Source organism: Carassius carassius, chromosome 32, assembly GCF_963082965.1.
Source record: "Carassius carassius chromosome 32, fCarCar2.1, whole genome shotgun sequence".
NCBI classification, from domain to species: Eukaryota; Metazoa; Chordata; class Actinopteri; order Cypriniformes; family Cyprinidae; genus Carassius; species Carassius carassius.
Window position 1 is genome coordinate 14,694,837 of NC_081786.1, and position 20,184 is coordinate 14,715,020.

Genomic DNA, 20,184 nt, shown 5'->3' on the forward strand with positions numbered 1-20,184 from the left:
AGTCAAATAGTTGCTGAGCAGATTGATTAATGACTGCAAACAAGAGAAAGAAAGATTTTGAAAGGCTTGGTTTATTTATAGCCGAGAGTCGAGGAAGGTTTGTGCTTTTGAGGGCATTCTGTAAAAGCACATGGCTCCTGGTTCAAGCACTCTATGATAATTACTGTGGCTCTTGAAAAAAATGATGGTTGTAAAAATACTTACGATTCAAGTGCCAAAATACAGGCGCCTGAGTGGTCCATCATTTTAAACATTATATTTGCTGTTAACGCTTGGATGTTGCTGCACCCACTTAGTGCTGTTTTCAGAGTGTTTAAATTGATAGATTTTTTGCAAACGGAACTAAAATAATAACCAAAAATAGTTTGATGCTATTTCAAGGCTGTGCTTTCATCAGAATCCGTTGCACAAATGTCATGAAAATGACGAGATGAATGCTGTATGGATCTTTAAAAATGAATACACATTTCAGGTAACACTTTACAGTGCGATTCAATGTGTTAACATTAGTTAATGCAAGATCAGAAAATAAACGATGTTTTTACAGCATTTATTAATTGTGATTAATATTAATTTATAAATGATTCTAATGTTTAAGAATTTAACATACATGTTTTTGATGTTGCTTAATAATGTAGGCCTACTGTTCATTGTTATTTGTTATAACTTAGACATTGCATGAACTAAGAACCTTACCAGATTGCATTTGATCTCAATAACATATATGCGTTTTAACTGGTGTTTAATTGGTTAGGTTGGTGTAAAATGAGTAAAAAATGTCAAAAGTAATTTATGTCTATCTTGGACCATAATAAATAGGCTAGTGTATGAATTGCGCTCCAGTAAATTTCAATTCTTTTATGGGCTTCTTAATTTAGGTCGTTTTTGGCTCATTGAGCAATTCGACAAATTATGCCTTCAATCTCTAAGCAGCTTGGAAGGAAACAGGGAAAAGTCACACTATAATGTTGGAATTATTCCACATATTAAGGTATATTTAGCGACAACTTAATGCTAATAGTGACACGCAACTTTTGTTGTATAACACTGTGACATGTGCATTTGAATTGAGCTTATGACTTTTTTGAATTGGGGCATGAATATGAATGCATGAAGTGTGGCATAAATAAACCTAAATATGGAAGTTGTTGTTTACCTGTAACCTAGTTTTCTGTTTATTTACATTCTGTCATTTCCATACTTCAGTCCTACATGCCTGTGTTTATTGAAGCCTTTTTTTAATACACCTAGCTAGGGTTCTAGATGGCTATTTCTGTCTACCACCATATCCGCAAAAGTCTCACGGCCATTTTTCAGGGCAATTTGAGCAATGTTAAATCAGTGTGACCGACCCATCTGTTTACATTTCAGATTTAGATGACCCCATTGTGACGGTCCATCAGAGTATAGGAGAGGCAAAGGAGCAGTTCTACTATGAGAGGACAGTGTTCCTGCGGTGTGCTTCCAATTCAAACCCTCCTGTGCGGTACAGCTGGAGACGGGGGAGGGAGTTCCTGTCTCAAGGTTTGGACAAGGGTGTGGAGATCTATGAGCCTTTCTTTACACAGGTAAGACGTTAGCTCAGACGTGCTGTATATCAATTTATCATATATGTCTGGATATACACTGCCATTTGAAAATAGATGGTCAGTAGATTTCCTTTAAAACAGTCTATTTCTTCTTTTAAGCAAGGATGCATTCAATTTATCAAAAGTGACAGAAATCCATAATGTTTAAAAAGATTTATTTAAATGCTGATCTTCTTTTGAACTCTCTATTCATTACAAATATACTCCACAAACTTTTAGTCAGCAGTTTTCAATATTCATAATAAGAAATGCTTATTGAGGAGCAAAATCAGCATGAATGATTTCTGAAGGATCATGTGACACTGAAGACAGACCAGTAATGGCTGCTGAAAATTCAGCTTTGCCAACACAGAAAAATTAATAAATTTAAATACAGTAAAATAGAAAACAGTTATTTGCAATTATAATATTCCAAAATATTACTATTTTTCTCTTTTTATATAAGTAAATGATATCTTGGAATATAAAAAAAGCATAAAACACATATTTTAAAATCATGAGAAAATCTTACGGACTTACTGGTCAATATAAGCTAGAAATATGACAACAACTGAAGAGAGCATGAATTATTTTATATTACAATACCCATATATACTGTATCACTACATTGTTGTTTTTGCTGAAAATTCAGTGAAGATTATAAATTGTAAATAAATTAAATTAAATTAAACTACTTTAAATTCTGATTAGATAAGTTATGTTTGAGGCCATTGTAAAATAGCTGATATACAGTGTGCATCGGTATTGACATTTAAATCTATAACTTTAAAATGAGAGAATATCAAAGCCTGAGTTGCTTGAAAACATTTGATGAACTTAATTGCTCTTGCATGAAAGATGTTGCAGCTATCAGGAGAGAAAAAGATGGAGCATCAGTTGACATTGCGAGTGTTATCTGGTCCAGGAGGACGCACATCATCTGACAGTTAAAGAAAAAAGGCTGCTTTCAAAACACTGCTTTGTCACATCCGATATGGCACAGTGATTTGCCCAGAGTAGATCCATCCTGGTAATTAGTCATAAGACACAGGGTTTTTCAGGACCTGTTTCACTCTTCTTTTTCCCTACAGAGAATCAATCACGCTACATTAGCCTGTGCACTTAAAAGAGATTCTGCATGTTATTTTCAATAGAGCCTTCTTTATCTTTCAGCCTCTTCAGAACTATGAATATGAATCTAATGCACTGCAGCTTTCTGTCAGTGTCTCAGGCTAAAAAGCAGATCAAAAGCTAAGTATCTTCAGAAGATTTTGGTATCAAGCAGTGCCACTATTTTTAACTGATGGAATTTAAAATGCCTGTCTTTGTAGAAATTGACCTTTGAATTGAGGTGAGTCACTTGTGCACGTAATCAACTGGTTCTTAACTGGTTTGGCTTCAAAATATAACCTTATTTTTTTGCCATCCTAACCATGCACCATTATATGGTTAGCTGCATTTAATTATTTGTATTTAGCCTTGTTTTCCATGCTGTTTGTATCAGTATAGATCTGTGACAATCTCTGCGGGGTCGCTAACCACCAATTAAAAACCAATGCTGTATTGTAAAATTAAACTCTCAGTACTTTCAAATTGTGTAAGATTACTCTATAAAGCTCCAGTAGCCAGAGGGGTTACAAGACCAAAATGAGCAAATTAGCGGAAGTCTTTTAAAGCACAAAAAAGCTCAGATAAGGTCAGATTAACGGGATATGGCTAATTTTTTTCCTCTCTCCTTTGGCTTGTTGGATGAGTTCCGAAGAGTGTTTTATGTGTAGAGAAGATCAGTTTGTGATTTCTGAAGCAATGATAGCATGTATCTGTTTTATTTTATTTTAGAACCACTAAGTAAAACTATTTTTCAAGTGCATCATTACTGATCAAACTGAGCATGTTCAGCAGCCTTAGTTGAACCTTTACCACTGAATTTGAAAAGTAACGTCAAGTAATTTCTTAATGTTTAAGTTGATCTTACTAAATTACCTAAAAGGTGACTTTATTTAATTTTGTATGTAATGTTAACTTTTCCTATACTCATTAATTTAATCAACCTTTAAAATACAGTTTGTCTGACAAAATTGTATTTTTAACAGTTGAATATTATTAATATTAATCTGTGTACTAAAGCAAAACCTGCTGAGTTTCTGTTCATACAACATCTTCTGCTTGGGTTGCAGGGGGAGACCAAGATCCTGAAGCTAAAGAACCTGCGTCCTCAGGACTACGCTAACTACACGTGCACTGCCTCTGTCCGCAATGTCTGTGGTATCCCTGACAAGAGTGTGCTGTTCCGGCTCACTAACAAAACTGGTGAGAGAAAAACCGATGCCCCCTCCTCGTGCACAGCATTGTCTGTTATTTTAGTCTCCTACTGCTATATTTGAGCCTTCCAACGAGTAAGAACCTACATGTGAGCAGCACCACAGAAGCAACTCTCAAAAGGAAGTGCCCTGAGGCTCTTGTCACCACAAGTGCTGTGTGGTCTGATAATCAGCGAGCTGTGAGGGCTGCATGTGTTATTGTGTATGTTACGCCTGTTACATTTAGAGGCCTGCTGCTACTTTTCTCCTCCTTCGTCGGTTGACGGCTGAAGAAACTGCCCCAGGCTGATGTTTTCACCACTGGCCTTGCAGTTAATTCAGTCCATGGCAAAACCATATTCTTAAGGAAATGGCCCTGCGGGTCCCTGTGCTCCTTATCTGTCTCAGTGGGCTTCACATGCTACTGCGGCGAAGACCTGACCTTTACGGAATCCATTAAAGAATGAACAGAGTCGGCAGACCTTTCCCTCCGGCCATCTCTGTTTCTCTATCTTCCTCTCTCTCTCCACCACCCCTCCCATCCCTCTCGTTTTCTTGCACTATCCTTCTTTCTCACCTCTTTTTCATCTCTCAGTGCATTTCTGATGCACATTGGCTGATGAGGATGATCACGGCACAATCCCGGGGATTGACTGATTGCTTTGCCAACTTGAAGGCCCTTACATTACAGCGTGCCAGTGTGCTCATAGGAGCAGGCCTTGATTATATAGATTGAATATATGGTCACCTATTGCATTACGGGACCAAGTAAATCACTCCCTTTGGGTGATAATTGTAAACACCACTTTTCTAAAATATAAACGCATTAACATAGTAATGTAAACCACCATACTTTAGATCAAGCTGGTACAGTATGTGAACTTTGTGTATTTTTGCTGTAATTACTCACTTGAAGTTGTTCACATACCTGAAATTGGTTGTAAACAAGCATTTAAACTATTCTGGTTCCTTGAAAATCACATCCCAGAATGAATATTCATGAGTCAAGCTGTTAAGGTTTATTATGTGTTCCTTAAACTTTTTTGATAGCTCCTACACCCTACATGTTTAAGGGATACGCCACCCAAAAATGTCAGTTTTCCCATCATTCTTACTTCAGATGAACACCAACTGAGAATTTTAGAAAAATAATCCTTTTATGTGAGTCTATAAAATCCAAGTGGACAGATTCCTCAAAGTTGACGCTTTAAAAACCGTGCAAAGCAAACAGAATGGTAATCCATACAACCACAGTTGTTGAATCAATGTCTTCCCAAGCAGAATGATAGGAGTGTGTGAGAAAAATACTAATGTGTTAAACTTTTTAAACTATAAACCATCACTTTTGGCCAGCTGTCATATATGCATTCACTTGACATAAAGATGATGGTAATCCATAAAACTCCATCTAATGAATCGTGTCTTCTGAAGCGAAACAATAAGTGTGTGTGAGGAAAATGCTAAATTGTCAAACTTTTCAAACTGCAAGGCATCACTTCTAGCCAATGGTAATACATGTGTTCGCCTTGACGTAAATGTCAAACATCATGTAAGTGCAGCAGCAAGTGTCCTTTTAAAAAAGAAAATAGGGCTTTCATATAAAGATGATAGGAGTTACACTGTCTGTTTTTGTCCTAGCCTCCCCGACTATTAAGCTGCTTGTGGAAGACCCTATTGTTGCCAACCCTGGACAGACAGTGGTCCTGGTGTGCATCATCTCTGGAGGTGAGCCCACGCCGACCCTGACATGGGTTCGGAACAATGAAGATCTTCCAAAGAAGAGCAATCTCAACAGTGAGACCCTCACAATACCTGCCATCAGCACAGAGGATGCTGGTGTTTACAGCTGTGTAGCCAGTAACAACGTGGGTAATCCTGCGAAGAAATCCACCAACATTGTCGTCAGAGGTGAGAACTGAGGCTTTGCTGGTTTAGTTTGTTTGTGCTAGATGTATCATAATTTCTGTCAGTTTCTGGAAGTTTTTTATTTGTAGAAAGTGTAAATAGCACTGGCCATTGCAGTGTACCCAAGAGTCTGGTGGAACCAGACAAAACTACCAAATGTTGTCTGAGTTGGATATTGGAAAATGGCCTGGAAACTCGAAACTTGTTTAAATTGATAGCCTGAAAGAAAAAAGATGCATATTTTCCATGAAAAATTTAAGCAGCACAACTCTTTATAACATTGGTAACAAAATGAAATTTTATTTGAGCACAAAATCAGCATATTAGAATGATTTCTGAAGGATCATGTGACACTGAAGATGGGAGTTATGGGTGCTAAAATAAATATATATAATTTGTAGTAATAAAAATATTTTGCAATATTCTTATCTTACAGTTTTTCAGATTAAATAAATGTAGCCTTGGTAAGCATAAGGGACTTTTGAATGGTAGTGTTTATATAGGATGCTATGTACTTGACAAAATGCAAATAGTTTATGTTAATATTTACACTGGGGTGTAAGTAGCATCTAATTTCCTTTACACTCAGTGTAAATTGCCTCCACCAATAAGTTTTGCAAGCCTCTGAAGTTTGCTGTCAGCATTTTCTCTATACCCATTTCCATTTATTAGTGCATAATGAATTACTTAATGATTATCATAGAAGCAGAATGACAGTACATGGGGGTAATAAATATCTCGACAATGAATGCAGTGTGCAATTATGAATAATGACTGACAGTATGCATCGAGAAAGCAATCAAGTTGTGGTTTGAAGCTAATGTGAAAGGACCAAGATGTTGCAACAGTTTAAGCATTATTAGAAAACTATTTGTTGAAACTTTCTTGAAGGTTTGAAAGAGCCTTGCCCTGAAATGTCTTATAAATAGGTGCTTTTCCAGCCAGCATCATTACCTAGTGCAATGAATACCCATGACTTTCACGTATTACATCTAGCCAAGAGAACAGAGTGAAATGGAGAAAAGGATTTGCTTTTTCAGGCATCTGTGTGCGTGTGGGACGCTCTCTGAAGAAGCTTTACTATCCCCGCTTGGAGCAGCTGTTTTAGCTTACTTCACAGTTACTCCTTCCCAAGGCTGATCCCCGGTGTGCACAAAAAGCTGTTTACACATCTGGAGGTCCAGGTTTTAATGTGAATCCCTTACTGTCTGTCAACTCACCGGGTCTGGGGAGCACAGTGAGATTACGCATTTCCATGGAGCCGGGTTTCTGTGTGAGACTGGAGGGTACGATGGGAGTCAGATGTCTTGCCAGTGAGGAGGATCATCTTGGTGAGGTAGACGGCAGAGGGGAAGAGGATCATACTGAAAAAAGAAATCTGCCATGTGTAATTCCCAAAGCTCTTCTGACAACAAAGAGCAATAGTTTGTGCTTAGTATCATTACTGAGAACTTCAGTAACTTTGGGGTTCTTTGGGGGCAGTCTAATTTTCAGAAACCTTTTTAAATCTTTTTTTTACAGTTTTGAACAGTTTGTATCTCAGCACTCACATAAAATTATCAAACTCAAATAAGTAATCATTCTATGTTTCTTTTTTAACGTTCCATTTAGTTGGTAATTTAATAAGCAAGAAAATACTTTCGGCTGGTCATTCTTATAAATTATACAATAATGTAAATCGAATTTGATTGGTTGAGCAGCATTCCCAGAGCACTGTTATAACAGTCCAACAGCACTGGGAGCTTTCACTTTTTCACTCTACTTGGTAAAATGTTCTGCACAATGCATTATACCAGTAGGTGCTGTTAACGGACTAATTGCGTGTGTCATTGAAATCATTTGGTCAACAGATTATTGAAAAACTGTTGATGCATTAAGGAATAAAACAAGTAGCTGTCTTTATGAATGAATAAATGAAGCACACATTTAAATGGTAAATAAATAAAAAGAAAACACTGATTGATTCAGGAATGAATCAAGTGACTCTTGCTAAGAGTGAGTCATTGAATCATTCAGATTCAGTTAATTAATTCAGAAACATTGATTCATTCAAGAATTGGAGGCATGCAGCAATTCTGCTGCTGTGTTGGCAAAGCAAAAGCAGACAAAGTAACTAGCAAATTTGTTTAAAATGTATGTTACTCAAATAAATTTATGTTATTTTTTAGGGATGTCCAGATCCGATCACGTGATCGGAAATCGGGCCGATCGCGTGGTTTCAGACTCGATCGGAATCGGACATTACCTCCCGATCAGGACTCGGATATATATATATATATTCTCATTAATTTTTAACACATCTTTTGTTATGTGGTGGCACAGAGTTAGACCCTTTTGACTCCACACAGAAACAGCGACGCGTGCGGCATGACATCACTTTGTTTTCAAGAGCTGGTGTGAATAAATATAGATTCAAACTCAAAGAGACATGATAGTTTGCGCATGACCTGATATTTCATTCGGACCCAGGATACAGCGAGATGAACATCACAGAGCGCTAAACTCTCATGCAGTGTGTGTCTCATTCATACTCGAAGCCGGAGCGCGCTCTCCCGCTGATATCAGGAAATTCCTAATATGGACAAAAGCGTCCAGCTATGCTGTGGTGCGCACAGGAAAACAGAAACTTATGGAAACACGAAGACGTTAATATACGATCACGACAATAAATTGTTCTTCAAGTCATCTCCAGCAGGTGATAAATAAAGTATGAACAATGCAGTGCTGATTGACATAGTATTTATTACAGTATAGAAACTATTCTGCATTATTATGTGATAAACAGTGTTTGTAGTATATAAACAAATCATTATTATTTGTTATTGTCCAGCATTTATAGATTTCTAAGCCAATTAAAAGCTAGAAATTAGAAAAAAAATAAAGTTGCCTATACTACCAGTCAGAAGTTTTTGAACAGTAAGCTTGTTAAGGTTTTTTTTTTTTTTTTTTTAAGAAGTCCCTTCTATTCACCAAGCCTGCATTTATTTGATCCAAAGTACAGCAAAACAGTAAGATTTTGAAATATTTTTACTAGCCTATTTAAAATAGCTGTTTTATATTTGAATATATTTCAAAATGTAATTTATTGAACATCCTGGATCTGTTTTTTCGCTCTTCTTTATTCTTTTTTCATGTATTATATAAGTATCGGATCGGGACTCGGTATCGGCAGATACTCATAATCAAATGACTCGGACTCGGACTCGAGGACAAAAAAACCTGATCGGGACATCCCTATTAATTATAAAATGTATGTTAAAATTGTTCATTTAATTATTGTATAAAAGCATTAGCTCACTTGCAGTTGTGTTGCTTTTGCTGTAAATTAGCCTCTTAAACAATTTCCACATTACAAATCAGTTGCTTATTGCCTAACATTACCTTCCGAGACTCTTTTTACATTATTCATTCATTGTAATATTAAAATGCTATTATTTTAACATTAATTTCCATTATAAGATTTTGTTTACTCACACATACTGATTCTCTGGTGGCTCTGTTTTTGCTTCTGATTGCTTTTCTATAATCGCTATTGCAGAAACAGACAATCCCGAGCCACTAAAGAGCCCCCTTTTTTGGAGCATTAGACATGCAATTATTTTGTTCAATTATTATTCTTTTTTTTTTTTTTTAAACCTAATGATCCAAAACCCTTAAAACTCTATTAGAGTATTTTCAATGTACTCTCACAACAAATGAAATAAACTTTCCACAATACCGTTGACATTACTTTTGTTCTTTTCTTGATGTATTTGCCACCTTCTGCTCATTTTCTACTACATTACATGGACAACTTGAATGTCGCAATATAATTGTCAGAACTTTATGGCTCACTTGTGGCCAACACTGCATTTTTATCCTAGCCATGTTGGCCATTTAGGTTTTACATGGTTCTCTTATGGATGGAAACAACACTATTGGGCAGAAAATAGCAACGATGGGCCCGTTCTCTAGCTCAATAGATAGAGGAAGGTTTTATAATATAAGATTGTCAGAGGGGACGTTACAAGCATGAGCTGCGCAGCTTCTTTGCTGCACAGATGGCGGAATCTCATTTGTTGGGCAAAATAAGCAAGGGATTGGAGAGAAAACGATATTACATGGGAGGGTTTGGAAGTTGGGTAATCCCAACACACTCTGCTGGCTGCTTGTACAAAGCTCTATGATAGCAGCTGTACTGGTCATTTGAAATATGACCTTTTCTCCTGCAATAGGAAAAAGAGCATGAGTAGCCAGATGGGCGGTGGTTGAGGTGAAGGGGTAGAGCTGTTTGACCAATCACTGATCAGGGAGGAAGCTGCACGATTGAGGATTGATGAAAGTAGAATAGAGGTGGCTCTGTTTTACTTTGTTTTGTGAGGAGAAGATGAAACTGTGTGTTGGATTGAGCAGATTCACTCAAAACAATATTAAGGCCTAAGATAGATTTTAATGGTATGTAAAATTACCATTTGTTTGGATTGCACAATTTTAACATAAACTAATAAACCTAATTTGATGCATATTTGTCAGTCTTACATAAACATACTGTATGTAACAAGAATAATATTTACATAAAAATACAAACTGAAAATGTTGTAAATACAAAATAACATACGTATGTGCATGTGTGTTTGTGTGCACAGTATACTTCAATAAATCAATCTCATTTTAACTAATTGAATCTTTGCTTGATCCACAGCTAGCCTCGTCTATATTTTCATACTTTTAAAATGATTAAATAATTGTTTTCACAGCTAATAGACATTATGATTCAGTGTAATTAGTTGGAACTAAATCAAGTAGATGCTAATAATAATAAACAAATTACAGTTTATTAGGAATTGTCACATACTTATTCTTCCACCAATGGATACAGAACATCACACTAAAATAGTCTGACAGTTGCCTTACATTATTTAGCAAGAAAAATACAGCATGACTATGAAGTTAGATTCCCAAGTGAATGACTCTATGTGGCATTTTAATAAAATAAAAGGAATTCCTAAAATATGATACCTTTTTTTTTCTTAGACATTTTACATTTAGTATTGAAATGATCTTTGCATTTTGGAAAGAGATTTGCTTTTATATTTTCCAAATATGTCTTCCTCAAATTCAAGAGAATGGAACATTAAGGAATCATTAAGAGGAATCCAATAGCAAAAGCACTTTATTTGGCCTTCCAAAAGTAGATGCAATGAGGAATCACTGGTTAAGATTTATTTACAACAGAACAGCACAACCCAGATGTTCGAATTTGTTCAATGCATTTTATGGACGACAGTTTTGTGAACCTAAAAGAGTAGCCTACAAGGCTGGCTGTGCAAAGACTATTTCTAAGGAAAAAAAAGGTCAATTCTGACTTTGCTATGACAATCTGGTGCTTATTCTGAATCAGCTACTGTAAGTATGTTTTCTAAATAGTTTAAGTATTTGCTGTTGACTGTTCAAATGCATAGTTGTGTGCCACATCGTGTGTGTGTGTGTGTGTGTGTGTGTGTGTGTGTGTGTGTGTGTGTGTGTGTGTGTGTGTGTGTGTGTGTGTGTGTGTGTGCATGAGAGAGAGACAGGGTCACGTCACAGTGGAGTCAGCTTTCTTAATAGCAGCTTGTGTACTGCAAATACATACAAGCATCATCACTGTGTCTGTCATTTGACTGTGTTCCCCTTTCGGGCCTAAACTGAAGGTAAAACTAAGGACATTATTAATTTTCTTTACATTTATTTTGAAAGATGAACCTCGCGATTATGGAAAGGGGCATTACAATTCCGACACGTGTTTGTGGTGTTCGGCCAATCACAACGCACTGGGTCAGCTGGCCAATCAGAGCGACTGTGCTTTTTGGAAGGAGGGGCTTTGTAGAAAACAAAGTGTTTGAGAGAGGTGGGGCATAGAGGAACTACAATAATGTACAGTATTTGAAAAATAATGTTAAAGCATTAAAACCTGTCAACAAATCCGGTTACACCAAATACACAAAATAATGATCTTTAAAATAGCATCATATGACCATTTTAAACATGAAAAATGTCTTCTATAATCTTGCTCAGCTCCTACATGGAACAAACACAGGTCAGGGATTACTTAGGGGCAGATTGGTCTGATGGGAGCCGTAATGAGGCGTCATTCAGCGGCACACAGGTGGGAGTGACCAGATAGCCCTCCCTGAGCAAGGCCTTTTCTGACAGCTCTGTTCCACCAACCGCTGGCAGCATCATCAATAAAGCACACCCCACCCTTCCCCAGTTATCACTCAAATATTGAGCCTTGTCAGTACCAGCATAGAGCTTTTTCAGCAGATTATGGCAAATGTTGCAGGGTCTGCTCTGCAGATAACTGCAAAATAACCCAACTCGTTCTTTATAAGATATTTATTAGCTGGAGGGGGGAGTTGGGAGGAGCGCTGATGGAAGGAAGGGTATTGCTGAGGCTGCAGGGTGCCATAGAAACTCATCTTTTTATTTATTTACAGAGGAGATATTATCTCCCGTTTGGACCACTTTTACCAAGCAATCAAAACAGGCATGCAAAGATCAGTCCAACCATCCCCCTACTCCTGGCCACTGAAAGTGGTCTTATTTCTGATATGTGAAATGCGTTCTACTTGAATCGCTATAATGGCCATATACATCAACTGTTTTCTCAGCAGAATCACTGTGCAAACTTGGCGTTGTTTGTAGCACAGCAATGCATCAGTATTGTGAATGCAAGGGCACAATGGTGAGATTCCACTGGATATAACAACTGAAATGCTCGGCCTGTAAAGCCATTTTCAAATTAGCGGGGCCTGCAAAGATCCTCTTGTACATTGCACTACTTGACTTATTCCTCTGCTAAATAACAAAATGGATAATAGAGAATTCAGTTGCTTTTGATGAGGCGGTGAATATTAGCAGACTGCTGCAGTGGTGATTTACTACAGCTAATAACAGATTTATATTCAAGCATTTCCTCCCCTGTAATGGGAGGACTTTCATCTTGTTGGTAGGGCTTTATGTTGATTGTATTTCAGCCTGGGAAATGTGAGATGGTGGGTTTCATTCTCTGATGTTTATTTTTATATATTTTTAGTATTATTTAATATATTTATACACTTGTTTTACATGCACAGAAAAGATTTTCATGCAAAATTCCCTCCGGTACAGATGCATATGTGCTTAAATTTGTTCTGACCCTCATTCTTATGTTGATGAATATACGTAATTTTATATAATATTTATATAATTTATTTTTTTATCAGGGATCACATGCGAGAAGTTTGTAATTAGAGTAATACACTGTCTAATATTATATTATATTATATTATATTATATTATATTATATTATATTATATTATATTATATTATATTATATTATATTATATTATATTATATTATATTATATTATATTATATTATATTATATTATATTATATTATATTATATTATATTATATTATATAGGCATAGGTGAGCGTGTGTAAGGCTTTCCCCTGGCTATGACTTGTGGCAAAAAATGTCTCTTAATTGGACAAAAATGCCCCTGCACAAACAAATTAAATCTATTACTATGACTTACATTGCATTCATACTAACAATTTTTCCTAACATGTGTTCCCTGGGATACGAACCCCCAACCTTGTGCTTGCTAAGCAATGCTCTACCACTGCGGCATTAAATTAAGATCTGCTCATGTGGCACCGTATTTGATTTTAACCATTCACACACAATTCTGTTGAGTTTAGGAATGTAATGGCCAATCAGAGGCGTTCAGATGAGTCATCATTCAAATTCATCAGTTTTGTTGAGTGCACGAGCGTTCCCAGACTGAATTCTCTCATCATACACAACAAAGCACAGATGTATGTATAATGTAAGGAAGAGATTAATTTCACCGTTTATACAGCTTCAGTGATTATAACAATAGTTTTGTTTTTTTGAGAGTGCTTAAATTTGTGATATACCAATGTTAGTAATAATGTTACTTTCTATGTTCTCAGTTTGAATAATCGTGTAAAGGAAACATTGTATAATTATCAGTTTAATCAACATTTTCTATTAAATTGTAATCACGTTAAATACAAATTCAGTCCCATTAAACTTCTTCTATAGGGAGAAAGCAAGTGTAATATTTTTATATAAATATCACATATATAAATATATATATATATTAGGGCTGCTCCGATCACGATCGGCCGATCGTTATGCGCATCTCGTCAGTAAAGCCGGTTCTCTAATCAGCGGTAAATTCCCTCAGGTGCGTGATTTCACATAGAGCAGCTGTTACTACACGGAGCCGTTGTTAACTGAGAAGATGCGCAAATCCACTTCATTTTCAGCGTTTATTTGCGCATCTTCTCAGTTAACAACGGCTTCAAAGTTTGACAAATTCCTTGACATACTGCGTAAAACTGTTAATTCTATTATGACTGGATATAGACTACACTGCATAATTTCCTTGCTTATCATGAGTCCACTTGCCTGATGTGAACATAAAATATCTTACATACCACCACTGATTGAAAGGTCTGGGCGAGGATATCATCACGTTCTCGCGAGACCAGTCATGACCTAGCTCTGTGATTTTATATATATATTAGGAGTGTGACTAGATCTCGTGGCATGAAATCTCACGAGATCCGATGTGTCTCGCGAGATCTCGTCACACCCCTAATATATATATATATATATATATATATATATATATATATATATATATATTCACTCACCATTCTGCCCTTGTTCTAAGTTTGTTCATTAAACAAGGTGAGTTTGAACTGCACCTCCTGTCTTTACCTTCCTTCCTGCATCACTGTGACGATTTCAAAATTAAAAACACTTTTTGAATATTCAGCATCGCAGAGTAAGTCTGAAACCCCTCTTGATTATGTAAGATATTATAATAAAGAAAAGTGCTTGTGTGCGGCACCTAATATTCATCAGTGAAAAGACTTTTCCCAACCATTCACTCAGAATGCATGACTACAGGGCTAGTCAAAAGGATTATTGATTCTCATATAATGCTACAAGAGCATGTTTGACAATGATCTGTGCTTAGCTGAGGAAACTGCTAACTAATTATAATATCACAAAGAAAGGACATATCCAAAACAAAATCATTCAAAATGCATTCTTCAATATCCTTTGCATGTATTTGATCCCAGGAAGGAACAATCTTTGAGCATTGCAAATGCATTATTATTGTGTGCATTCCATGCAAAAAGAATGCAGTAATTGAAGGTGAAGTCTTAATTCATTCCCTGGCACTTCATAAAACAAACAGCTACAAAACACAGGTGCAAATGGTGGAGAGAAACCATTATTCTGTCTCTTAGGAGCTCCTTGATATACAGTAGTCTTCTGTTGGAAAGCTCATTAAAAGTAGAAGCAAAAAGTTGGATTTCCATTTTAAGCATTTTTGAAATTTCAAGAGATGTTATTATTACAGCGGATTACTGTATGAAATCATCCTCAAACTCTCGACGTGTAGCAACCTGACTTTAAATGTTCTGGAAAGATTACGCAGCTTGTCTCTTGGTAATTGCTTACCAGCAGTGCTTTTGATAATGACAGAACTCATGCGAAGAAACTGGACTCGAAAACATTAACACCCTGCAAGTTTTATGGGGTCACCAAAGAGCACGCAGCTATCTCACCACAATATTACTCTATTGATTAAGTTGCAAATTGACCAGTAAGGCAAGGCTTTCCAAGCTGAACCTTGCATAAAGCAACGCTGCAAAGTTGCAGCTCTTTATTATCGTCTATCTTGTAATATTCGCAGTCTCTGGCAGTATCAGCATCGTATTCCACCTTGAAACATCCTTTCTTAAGAGTCCAGATTGTAACAGCTTGTAAAATGTGCAGCACAAATGCACATAAATTGGTTAATAAGATCTCATAAAAGCTGTTTTTAATTAATTCAGCGACTGATTAATAATTAGGGCCAGATACACAGCATTTTTTTTTTTTTAGAAATGACTTGGAAATGAAATTTTGCTGTTTTGCTTTGGCTCATGGCTAGCTTGAGATTTGGGATCCCACAAGAGGCAAAGACATTTGCCTGTGTGTCTCTGACCCCTTTACTCTTGTTGAGAAGAGAGCAGAGAGTACTAATAAAGATTAAAAAAAAACTTCAGATTTACAAGATTTCTGGTTTCTTTTATCGAAGTCGATGTGACTTTAGAAAAATTGCATTCACAACCCATTTTACTTGTGGAATGTGACATTTCCCAATGGAACAAGTAAAAATGTAGGGCAGGACTTGATTTTATCCATTAGGAACTGATCAGATTTGGTCTGTTTCTCAGATGAAGAGAGGTTGAAAAAAATATACATACATTAAAAAAGTATACTATTTTGACTATTTAATCAGTTCCTAATGGATAAAATCATGTCCTGCCCTAGTTGTAAAGTAGTTTTACTGTATTTTGTTTAAATCATAAATACAACTTCACTAAGCAAGTATAAATGTTTTCAAAAACATAAAAAATCATACTGAATGGATATGTGTATGTATATGTGACCCTTGACCATAAAACCAGTCATAAGGGTAAATTTTGTAAAAAAAAATAAAACAATAAATTGATAGTATAGGACAATATTTGGTCGAGATACAACTATTTGAAAATCTGGAATCTGAGAGTGCAATAAAATCTAAATATTGAGAAAATCGCCTTTAAAGTTGTCCAAATGAAGTTCTTAGCTATGGATATTACTAATTAAAAATTAAGTTTGTTTATTAGGGAAGTAATTACTGTGAGTTTTGATTTTATGTTGACACCTTTTTCTTGAGAACAGCAGGATACTGTTTCAATTTATTTATTGTGTGGATTTAACCCATAAAGATCCTAAAATAGCTGCTGTTCAGTCTAGTGTAGCTTTAAGTTTGAGTTATTTCTAAATGGGAGACAAAGTGCGCGAGATCTCTCAATTCAACCTTGCAAAGATTCACTCAGTAGCAAGTGTGGGGTGGTGTGTCATGTCACGCCGCTCTTACATCACTTCCAGCGTTGTATATGTCAGTATGGTTGAGTCAGAGCTCTTCTCAATGTCATTGTCAAAGGATTGAGGTTCTGTGAAAGGAATCGTCTGTTCTTCTCTGAACACAGAAAGTGTGTGACTCCATGACATTCCCTCATCAAAATAATGTCACGTGTTTTGTGTCTGGAGGGGCCTTCTGTTTATTTCTCACCTTATTGTGGGGTGATAGCGGGATGGTGTATTTTAAGATCCAGCTTTATTTGTGCTGTATTCACAGGCTTTAAAATAGTCCATGGGTGTTTTATTAAGATTTTTTTTGTTTTGTCATTTTTATATCATTGGCTTGTCGCAGTAATAATGGCTTGAATGGATTGTGGGAAAGCGTTATACATTAAACTGATTTGAAGTTACATTAACAAAAGACCTTTTAGCTATGTAAACTGACGCACTGCATTTAATGCATCATTAACTGTGCAGTACAAATATCGTATGAAGAGATTAAGAGACTTCATGATGAGAAATGTCCAGTGTGTTACTGCTTCTTGAGCAAACTGATAAGATGAAAGTGCCTTCATGAATGTGTGTTTTTTCAGCACCAGGTTTTAATGTACCAGGAATTGATTAAAACTAATGCAGTTCAACTTCTTATATAAATGTCATACTGAAATTGTTAACTAAATACTAAATGCTAAAAATATGTAATATGAAACAAAATATTTTACTGTACTTCTATATTTCCTCCTTTTAAATTTACTTTTATTGCAAAATTCAGTGCTTGAGATGAGACATTTGACGTATGCAGTAAATCAGGGTAGAAACCTTGTGAGCAATATTATATATATATATATATATATATATATATATTATATTGGGCATATATTAACTCTTTCCCCGCCATTGACGAGTTATCTCGACATTTAGAAGACAACTCTTTTTTTGTTTCCACACTCAGGGGCACTATTACACATCTTCTAAATGAGTACAAAACCTCCTGAACAAAAACAGACATGAACAAGATGGAGAAATAAGCAATCTCTTATGTTAACAGATGCATATGAAAAATAATGTGATCATCAGGAATAGACAGCATATAAATAAAAACTGCGTAACGTTACAGAGTAAACTGTTGTTCCAGGAAGTGGTACATGTCTGTGCAAGCTTTGGAGGTTTTGATGGAAGCGATTTACTGCATTTATGCTTATTTATGCTGAATATTATCCATGTATAGTTTTTGATAAAATATTTGATTTTTTTCCCAACTTTTTGCCCAGAATTATGCATTTTTATGAAACATAACTATATTCAAGTGTTGAAAGAATGCTTTAAGCTAGAATAAAACAGATATTTTTTTGTATGTTTAAAAGTAGAGGCTCTGATCTTTATTTTGGTGTATTGCATATTCAAATATTCATGCATCAAAATATACTAGAGGCCATCAAATTTGATGAATCATCAAAATCGCTGGCAGTGGTTGGCAACTTTTTTTTTTAAAAATGCTGGTCTGGAAAGAGTTAATATATATATCCTCATGACCTGAATTTTCACTGATGTTAAATCATTTGCATTTCTTTCTGTCCACATAGCTCTGAAGAAGGGCCGGTTCTGGATCACACCCGACCCCTATCATAATGATGACAACATCCAGATCGGCAGAGAGGTGAAGATATCCTGTCAGGTGGAGGCCACGCCGCCTGAGGAGCTGATGTTCAGCTGGCTGAAGAACGGCCGTCCGCTGCGTAGCTCAGAGCGCATGGTCATTACCCAGACTGACCCAGATGTTGCCCCAGGAACCACAAATCTCGATATCATCGACCTCAAGTTTACTGACTTTGGCACTTACAGCTGTGTGGCCTCACTAAAGAACGGAGGGATTCCAGAGATCAGCATAGACGTCAACATCTCCTCCACCACTGGTGAGTTATTCATATCCTTTACCGGTAATAGCTGGTTTTCCTCTTTTGAGATAACTTTGACAATTTTATCATATTCAAGATGGCATGGTAAATTATTTTGCATTACATTTTATATATTTAAAAAAATTCTGGCAGCATTTTGTTTTCATTTTATTTGACTTTATGTGCCCACTCTACATATCCAAGTGCCCACCCTTGGAATGGAATCCATAACACAGTTTAATATTAAATAATAAAATAACATAATAATGTTGACACAACAATAATGTTGAAATAACCAAGAAGTTTTTCTTGTAGTATTTATATTGTATTTTAGTTCTGTTTTATTTAAATTACCAAAACATGTTTTAATAGTTTAAGATTTAGTTAACAATAACAATACTGTAACCAGGACATCAAAAAGTTCACATACCTGAAGCTGTTAAATATCACTGCCATGAGGATTCAAAGAGATTTACTGAGAACATCAGTCTTTGAATTTCCATGTTTTAACAAGCTTCAACACTTACAGTAACATGGATTTATTCATTCTAAATAGCAATTAATTAGAAATCATGCATGCATAACTGAGTAAATGAAAAAAAATTGCAGTGAAAATGGGGTTAATGGTGCAACGTCAAGACTCTTCGGTACAACTACAAAATTATTTATTATTGAGATCAGTTTTGTACGGTGATTACATTTAATATTGTTTTACGGACTGTTTCAGCACATTACGGTTTTATAGCTTTAATAAAACAAAATAATCTCAGCCTCCCTCTCTGATGACATTTTAATGATATGAACGTCGATCTAAAAGGTTGTTGTTGTTTTTTCATCACAAAACATAGATAATACTGTTTCAGGATTTTTAATGTAGCCAAAATGGGTAATGTGATTTATTTTCTGACTCATTTCATTATGCAAAATATTCTGTGTTTGTTTATTAGTTTTTTTGTTTGTTTGCCCTGGGTCTGCTAAAGAAGCCATGCTTAATCAACCTGCAGATGCAAGATCTCTCTCCCACCAGGCTCCCTGCAGTTGCAATCGGAAATACATTCAACTTTGTTCTCCTCTTTTTTTTTTTTGGTCCTGTACTCATTACCATCCATTCATATAAATCTGTTTTTCCCCCTCACCTTATGTAGGAGAGAAAATACATTTGTCTTTTATCTCTAAAGGAGGAAAAAAAAAATTCACTGTACAGTATTTATCTGTTTTTGTCATCATCTTTCACATCCCACATTTCATACGTGCATGATAGGTTTCATTATGACAATTCATTTCTTGTACTGTATGAAGTTTCTTCTGTTTTTTTTTTAAGAGAATCACTGAAAAACCCACTCATCCTCCTTACTCAACTAGGGCCCTTTTTTCCAGTAGCTCTTTTATTAATGATGTTGAGCTTCTGAAGTGGGCTTTGGAGACTTGGACACTTCATGTCCATATGCTTTGTGTACAGTAAAGTAAGATTCATGTTTAATGGAAAGGGCCGGTGTTGCACCCCAGTGGCTAATTTCAGAGGAACTGGTGGCATTGTTGAAGATGTAGACGTCTTCAGATGCCCTGTTTCACCG

General features: G+C 35.9%; 1 protein-coding gene across 2 annotated transcripts in view; it reads left to right on the top strand.

Annotated features, from left to right (window-relative positions):
* The window catches only part of LOC132112792 (MAM domain-containing glycosylphosphatidylinositol anchor protein 2-like), a 156,435-nt gene that overhangs the window by 62,686 nt on the left and 73,565 nt on the right, over window positions 1-20,184 (top strand). For both annotated transcript variants that reach the window (XM_059520456.1, XM_059520455.1), the window contains exons 4-7: window positions 1,372-1,568; window positions 3,746-3,878; window positions 5,507-5,776; window positions 18,299-18,628. In XM_059520456.1, coding sequence (XP_059376439.1) covers window positions 1,372-1,568; window positions 3,746-3,878; window positions 5,507-5,776; window positions 18,299-18,628 — 930 coding nt within the window. The remainder of the gene's footprint in view (window positions 1-1,371; window positions 1,569-3,745; window positions 3,879-5,506; window positions 5,777-18,298; window positions 18,629-20,184) is intronic.